General features: G+C 39.8%; 1 protein-coding gene across 1 annotated transcript in view; it reads left to right on the top strand.

Annotated features, from left to right (window-relative positions):
- The first annotated feature begins 990 nt into the window (after nucleotides 1-990).
- Nucleotides 991-8,768, top strand: part of LOC139667896 (ubiquitin-associated and SH3 domain-containing protein B-like) — a 64,773-nt gene continuing 56,995 nt past the window's right edge. Inside the window, exon 1 of the mRNA XM_071547380.1 lies at nucleotides 991-1,142. Within this exon, the coding sequence (XP_071403481.1) occupies nucleotides 1,015-1,142 (128 nt within the window). The 5' untranslated portion in view covers nucleotides 991-1,014. The remainder of the gene's footprint in view (nucleotides 1,143-8,768) is intronic.

Genomic DNA, 8,768 nt, shown 5'->3' with positions numbered 1-8,768 from the left:
AAATAACAGTATAAACAGTATGAACAGTGGATATGAAATGCAAGATATATACAGTATATATTATACAGTTAAACACAATGACATAATTCAACATGCCCCCCCCATATGACACACACACACACACATATGTAATGGAAGGTAAACCCACCTAAACTCAGTTCACCCACCTTTTTATTTGCAGAAAAGAGTTTACCACGTTTTTAGACTGACATGAATCTTAAAGCCTAAATTCATAGTGTACATCATAGGAAGTTATATCAATTGATAGGGTCTCTTTAGAGCAGTGGTTCTCAACGTGGGGTCTGGGGACCACCAGGGGTCCTTGAGGGGGTTCCCATGATAAATTAACCTTCACCATTAATTCATTTACAAGAAGTTAACACAATTAGACAATGTAGAATAATGACTGTTTTGATCATAGTTTCACTGTTATCTCTCTGCCTACAATACAGATACTCATGGAATTCTGGACAAAATCATATCTAACAAAAATATTATCAGATTTAGGTCTGAGAAGATGGGGGGGGGTCCGTGGCCCTAATGTGTACTAAAGTAGGTAGATATGAAAAAGGCTGAGAACCACTGCTTTAGAGGAATGAATATAAATGATTGCTTTTCTGGAAAGATATTATTTGGTCAAATTAGTGGTGGTTTGTCTTATGATGATCACCAATTGGAGGTCAAAGTTCACCCACAGTTTACCATTACATCACTGTATATTCTCCTCTATTCTCCATTATTTTCGATTCTACTCTGCTCTATTCAACTCAGCTCTATGCTACTCTGCTCTGCTCTATTCTATCATATTCTATACTCGTACTGTATATATATATATATATATATCTCCAATGAGCAGATATAATTCGCCGTTTCCCTCCAGTGGGCGGAGTAGCGGGGCTAGCTGCTGGCCGCTCGAGCGCTGCCTCTCTCCACTCCGCGTCGTTCGTTGGACCGTTACCTCTCCACTCATGCGGACCCGGCAGAAGCCCGTGGACTAGCGGACCGGGGTGGACCATGGCTGCCAAAGAGGACCTCTACAGTAAAATCCTTCCGCGGAGACTCCGGCAGAACCGGCCGGGCTCGGTGAAATGCGGCTCCAACCTGGACGTGCTGTTATCCATGGGCTTCCCCAGACCAAGGGCGTAAGTAGCCTGTCCCTAACCGCCGAGTGTGTATGTAACGTTACGTGTGTCCGTGTGTATGTGCTGAGGGATTACATGGCGTGTCAGAGAAGTCACCGGGAAGCCTACCGGGGGGCACCGGCGGTGTCGGAACAGTCTTTGTTGTGGGAGTTTTTAAGTGAGCGGGTCAAACGCAGCATCACTCGCCGTTTCCCCGCATTGGTTTTCACTGTGCGCAGTTCGCTGGTATTCCCTGTCTCTACAATACACACAAGTTACAGTAGACTAAAATAGACAATAATAGAGTACAGTATTAGAATAGAGTACAGTACAGTAGAATACAATAGTGTGTAGGAGAGAGTAAAACGGAACAGTAGGGCAGTAGAACAGACTATAGCAAAGTGGAATATTGTGTAGAGCTGAATAAATAGAATAAAGTAGAGCCAAATAGAGAAGAGAGGAGCATAACATACAACTGAAAACGCAGGAACTAAAGAGACAACAGTTCTTTATTTTGACTTGACTCTTTTGCTTTATTTTTTTTTGAATTCTCATCTTAATTTTCACTGTAGCCCCCATTAAAATCGATTCATATTTCATTTGAAGATTTTTTTTCAACATCTAGCCCAATATGCGATGTTCCAAATATGTATTTATTTATTCGCGTACTTATTTGTTTATTTGATTTTTATTTATTTTATAGCCTATCATCATATTTCAGCCATCACACACCCTGCCTGGACGCTGGGCGAGCTTTCATACTTAACTGATGTGATTCAGAAAATTGGAGTCAGGAGGGAGCTGAAATTTCATGACTCTGTGCGTGTGTGTGTGTGTGTGTGTGTGTGTGTGTGTGTGTGTGTTTGGTCATAAGGATCACCCTCTGTCCTCTGCTCGTACTGAATGGGGGGACTGTCTTTGACTCGGCCAGATGAGATCAGTGAGTTCACAACTGTCCTGTCAGCTGGAGGCTTCACTGTTAACACACACTACTGTAGGCTACAGCCTGGAAGACGGCATTTTACATGTACTTACTTACTGGGGTACAGCCTAGCTTTTACTCATTCTGGTGTAATATAATTTTAAGTAATCTGTGATCTTGTTTGTTGTTTATTTGTTGATATCTTTGGTGCGACGAGAAGTCATTGACTTTCCCGCAGTGGCCATTTTGAACTTAGTTTCGTCTATTATTAGTTTAGTGTATTACTTTATTTGACAGGGACAGTGCATAGGGCTGGGCGATAATTCAATATTATCGTTCATCGTCTTTCAGTGGAATCATATCGTGATGATATGAAGATATTTTGATATCGTGACACATTTCTGCTGTCTAAATTGATGATGACAAGCAAATTTTACTTAAGAACTCTCATAAAATGAGGTATGGTAGGAATATTATTTGAATATTTCTGTTTTGTTTGACACCACCCCATTCGGTTCAATGAGATGAACATTCATTTGATTATTTAACATGATTGTGCATACACGAACCATATTGTGATATATGTTGATATCGAGAAAAATCCTTATGATTATCATGATATTGATTTCAACCATATCGCCCAGCCCTAACAGTGCATATTCATAACATTTCTGAAAATATGCCAGAGTTAGCCAAAAAGGCTCATTTTCATCTGGCAATAGTTGAAAGCACAAACATTAAGAATAAAAACATTGAAAATACAATCGATAAAAACAGTGAAAAATATGCAGATACAAACAGAGCCTGCACTAGAGACATAGAAAGACAGCTCTTATGACACACAAAATCAACAATATCATGACAACAATCAACAAATCAACAAATAGGATGACAGGACAATCAACAAATAGCATGACGACACAATGTTAGTCCTGGTGAAGTGTGGATATTATGTACAGAGCCTATGGTAAGCAAGAGCGGCTCTTACACAAAGCATAATACTGACAAATAAGACAACAAACAACAGGAAAACACCTCCTTGTTCTAGTGTTTACAAGTTTGATTTCTAATAAGCCAGGCTCTTAATGTTGTGGAGAAGGAATGGTAATTGGAACAGTTTCTTTCCCAAATCTGAGTATATTTTTATTATTAGATATGATTTTGTCCAGAATTCCATGACTGTATTGTAGGTAGAGAGATAACAGAGAAACTATGATCCAAACAGTCATTCTTCTACATTCTCTAATTGTGCTAACGTCTTGTAAATGAAATAATGCTGAAGTTTAACAATTCATCAATTTGCTGGGGACCCCCTGGAGCCCCCTCAAGGACCCCTGGTGGTCCCCAGACCCCACGTTGAGAACCACTGCTCTAGTAGTTGGGCTGTTTTTTTAATGTAATGGAAGTACGGAGTGGTGGAGGAGCCATATTGTGTAATACCTTAACAACGAGACACAGTCTACTGTATTTAACCATGTTTTTGAAACTATTGCAATGATGGTAACCTTTTAGCTTCTTGTCTAGGGTTAACTTACATCACACTGGTGGGAAACTTGACCAGACATTTTATAACACCAGTGTTACAACACATAAGTGAGGACTTCAGATAGAGCTAACAGAAAGTTAGCAAGCAGCAACAACTTTGACTGCTTGAGTTTAGCAGGGAAGTTAGCTAGCTTTGCTACTAGCTAGCTACTAGCTAGGCTATCACGCAGTGTGTCCAGTACTGTGACATCTGTTTCCTTGGATTTTCTGTTCATGAAGTTTGTTTTTTTCTTTCTTTTTCTTCGCTGCTCATTACCCAGTTCTTCTTCTATTTATTCCAAACAAAACCAGAAACGTAAAACGCATCACTTCCTGTGCGGCAGAGGAGTTTTTCCCGGGAAAGAGCTAACATCAGGGTATCCAATTCCGGACAGCATATGACCAAAAAAAAATCACAATCATATACCAATATATTTCATCCTGTACTGTTTTCGCTGAAGTTTCTCATAAATTAACAATCCTCCATCTGTCTTTTTTTTAAAGTTTAATATCGCTTTTACCTTAACTTGTAATTGATTGTCTTCCAGTCCCTGCAAATGGATGATAGGGCACCTATTTTTGAGATTCAAAATTCGTATCCAATTCCGGACACTTACTTTCGTCCGTGTCGGTGTATTCATATACTGGATATTAACCCTTTATTATCCCTTCCTGTACCTTCACAATGTTACAGATACTTATAAGAAGTGCAGGCTATGTACTCAAAGCTCTTATTTTTCCATTTATCAGCCGATACCGATTCTCTACATGAAGTAACCGCCCAAAGTGGGATTTAAGGCTTCCCGCTTCTTGTTCGTGACTAAGTTCGTAACTTAGTGTTTTATATGCTTAAATGTGTATAGATATTTGTGAAATTTGATACCTAGCTTCTGAAATGTGTATGAATTTACGTCACGTAGCTTCCGGTTGGGAACTCCGTATAAAAATGCTGGTAAACACTGGAAATTCCGTTACCAGACACCGGATGTTTAGAACAGCAAATGTAAAGTTCATGAACCGGCTGTAAGTTGAATCATTGTTGTGTTAAATGACGCAGAGATAGTGGCAAAATGGGCATTTCTTTATATGAAAATGTCAGGGATTATTACTTTAATTCAAGGGTAAAATCTCAATGTGGGTAATATGGCAGCAGCACTTGTATGGCCGTTTACACACTCGAAGTTGCAGTTTTTCCACTTCTTCCTTGTAGCTTTCACCCAGACAGACGTCAGATGTCAAGAGTGTTTGCTTGCGTGCGTGTGTGTGCGTGCGTGTGTGTGTGTGTGTGTGTGTGTGTGTGTGTCAGAGGAAGTCTGCTGCGGTTTGCTGAATGGACACAGCAGATGATGATAGGCCCCCAGGCAGGCTAACGCTGGGTTAGCACACACTCCCTCAGGGAAGCCACAACCTCTTTTATATCAGACAGCCGCCCATGACTGCTTGGCCTCGACACAGCCACTTATTAATACCCTCTCTGCCTGTCTGTCTTCCTCCTCTTTTTTTTTTTTTTCCCTCTCTAAAGCGTTGACCCACTAAATTCCCTGACCGACTTCAGGTGTCCTGGTTCCGCTGTAAAAAGGATTATTTCTGTGTAAAAGGATTAAATCTGTAGTCGGGCCATTGTTTTGGTGCGAAGGGGGTCCCTGGCTACCAGTGCACACACAATAGAGAGTAGATATCTACTGGCTGCACACAATAGAGCCTTTTAGTGCTGTCAATGCACTAGGTTATGATAATAATAGCAAAGATTGTGGCAATAATGCACTGTGAAAAGCAGTAAGTATTTAGGTCCATTCCCAGTTGGGGATGGGGAAAAATATTGATACTAGGGTTAGACCGATATATCAAGCCTTTTATTAAAAAATCAGATATCAGCCAGTCAGTGTCATCCACCTCTGATATGATGCATATGATGCAGTTTGATTGATAACATATTTATTGTAGAATTAATCAATACTGCACTCATCCTGAATTGATTCTATTTTGTATTAGTATTATGGCTCATTGGAGAGCTTTAGTGTCCCATAATCTAAATGCTGCAAGAGTAAAATTCTGGGGGAAATACTGAATATTTATAATTTTGTGTATTTTTTTTGGGCCTGAAAATGGTCAAATTTCATTTTTTTTTTATATCGGCACAAAATATCAACAATTGGCAGCTTCAAATATCTGCAATGGGCTTCAATACCCATATCGGTCAAATCCACATTGATACATTGTAATATCACCATGATAGTATTGCAATGTTTTTTTCCCCAATATTGTACGGATGTATTGATGCCTAGTACAGTATCATATTTTAATTTTCATGTCATGGCGTTTCATGTTATGATTGATGACCACATTATAACACAATTGTAAATGATGTTCTTGAAAATGGGCAAAAAAATGGGCAAAAAATCTTCATAAGTGTGAAACTATAATTGGTTGTAACATTTTGTTGCCCTTGGGAATATTATTTTGATAATAATAATAACCCATATTTGTATAGCACCTTTCATACACAACATGCAGCTCAAAGTGCTTTACATCAATAGAAGGCAGATAAAAGATGGCAGATACAAGGCAGATAAAAAGATAACATTCATATAAAAGAACAAGCAGAATACATTGCATTAAAAGAATCAAATCAAGTAAAATAGAAAGATAAATGAACACAACAAATATTCCCACTTTTAGGTGCATATTGTGAGTGAATCCATATGTTTTTCTTTAATTTTCTTTTCCCCTGTCCTTCCTGATTCTACTCTTGATCTGATATTGATCTAGCGTTTTACTGCATTCAAATAAAATAAAAAAGTGTGACAAATAATATATGCAATGGATCACAGTAATTAATGAAGTTATTGTTATATTTGAGGTCTCACTTATGGATTTAAGTATTGTGATAATATTGTATCAGGAGCTCTCTGATGATATGCTCCTCATATAGGCTACATATCTATGAAATTTTGCCTATTGCATACCAGAAGGTGGAAAATCCCTAAAGAATGAGCTTTTTATATTGATAAACTGGTATCATATATATATGGTTTCATATAAATCTATCTTAACTAACAATTTTATTAACATCTACATATGAGGCCGGAAAGTTTTTGTCAGCTCTCAGTTACTTTACTCCGGTCAGTTATATACTGATGATACACATAATACCATTCTCCACAACTGACATTTAGATTATCTTCAAGCCAGGAAATTGCTGTAGATGCAGAAGGTCTATATTCTACATCTACTCCAGGTTAAATCACTCTGAAAATGAAATCGATCATGCACATTACTGTTCTCTCTGGGGACCGGAAGCTTCCAGCAAGTCACAAGGTGCATCTCTCAGACCTTGTAAATGACAGTCTGGTGCATGTCAGCTAACTCTTATTGATCAATTATACATGAAGCGAGCAGAGAGCCCTGCTTGTTTTTTTTACAAGAGCAGTCGGACCGCCCCTCCTTTAACGTCTCTCCGTGTTGGCACAGAGTGGGTGAGAGAGAGAATGAGATAGGGGAACACCAGACAGAAAGCTCTGGTAGTATCTGATCCGAGGCCAGCGGGTATATGCGGTTGCACTGATAGGGCCAATTAGACGTTAGATATTCCGTCAGACATCAGAACTAGCTGAGCATTTAACTGCAGATGAAAAGATCCAGATGTTCACTAATATATTTGTGATGGCAGGGTGACAAATAAGTCAAATACGAATGTTAGCTAAATTATTTACATATACTTAGGATGCAATCACACCTACAGTTGGTTTTCTTTGGTTCGGACTATAATGGAAACGTTGACTTTCACCCCTTTTCCACCAAATTAGCTCTGGTTCTTGATCCGGTTCCGTTCAGGATTCTTGGAACCTTGGTGCTATCTAGCGAACCGGCCCGCGTTTCCACCAGTTTTGAACGGAACCATTGAAATCAAGGATGCGTCATCAACGGAGGGCGTTGCAAGATGGCGGATTGCATTGATTACCTGCCAGCTTTTATTCTGTTATTATACCTGTAGAATATGACACGCCCACTGATGTCGTCACGGTTCGCACTTGAAAACCTGCTATTTTACGGTTCCAGCTGGGAACCAACTCTTCGGGTTCTGAACCAATTTATTTTTGGTCGAAATGCTCCGAACGGTTCAAAATTAGGTGAACGGAACCCATTCCATGTTGGTGGAAAAGGGGAGAGTGAGGCGTTTTTGTGTTCGGTTCGTTTAGGTTCACACTGCCCAATTGCGACCGAACCAGGGCTTGCAAACAAAAGTCACATGACTCACAAGTAGCTCGTTTATTGGACGGTTTTGGTAACCCGTCGTCCCATGACGGTAAGGGACTGTTCCATGTCTGCTTTTTGGCTAAACTGACCTTCTCTGGTCTTCATACGGCAGTTTGCTCTTGGTTCATTTTGTTAGGCTAGGTTCTCCAAGCCTGAGGAAGTGCTGGCTAGCAGATGTCAACATCCGGCCTCCTTATACCCATAAACCCTTGCGTTTTGGAGTGGTTTCTGTTGGTTCAGATTCTGTTCTCGCTCCTAACAAACCGCACTGCAGAGACTTGCATTCTCATTTCGAATGGATTTTTCTCACCTGCCCGAACAAACAGAACTGAAGGAGTAAACGCTCCAGAGTTTAAATAAATTGCTCCAAACATGCTCGATATGAACGCACCTTTAGTGGGATCACAAATGCTGAGGTACACCATGGCGTTTAGAATTTAGTTGCTTATTTCTCTAAATTGTCACATTATGAGAAAAAAACAAACTTGTCAGCATTGCTAGCATTCCTCAGTAAAACCTAAGTGTCTGTTTGTATCAGTGTTAACCCAACATGCAAGACACAATGATCACAGCAACTTCAGTTTTTTACTCTTCAGTTTGGATTATTGCCGAGGTGTTCCGTTTTTTTCCCTCGGCTCTCTGTGTGCCAGCCGTAGATAGACTGGTACACACTGGGGAGGAGCAGAGAGAAAGATAAAGAGGGAGACAAAGCTGTTCACTGCTCTCCCCACAGTATCTCCAATCTGCTTTCACTGTCACCCACAGCTGCCTTATTTGCATGTTAATCTTGGGACACTGTGAAGTCTTAACGGTTCGAGTTAGTTCTCCGCGGTTGAAACTAGGAATGAACGATATTCACGAAAATATCGAATTGCAATTATCTGACAGAACATTGCAATTGCGATTTAAACTGCGATTCGTATCATCACGAGTTTTTCTGGTCA

This window comes from Centroberyx affinis, unplaced genomic scaffold (assembly GCF_046629955.1).
Source record: "Centroberyx affinis isolate AG114_WGS23_722 - 3 ecotype Tasmania unplaced genomic scaffold, CSIRO-AGI_Caff_v1 ptg005859l_1, whole genome shotgun sequence".
In the NCBI taxonomy this organism is placed as follows: domain Eukaryota; kingdom Metazoa; phylum Chordata; class Actinopteri; order Beryciformes; family Berycidae; genus Centroberyx; species Centroberyx affinis.
The sequence above is the reverse complement of the archived record's forward strand: the minus strand, read 5'-3'. Positions and strand labels throughout refer to the sequence as shown.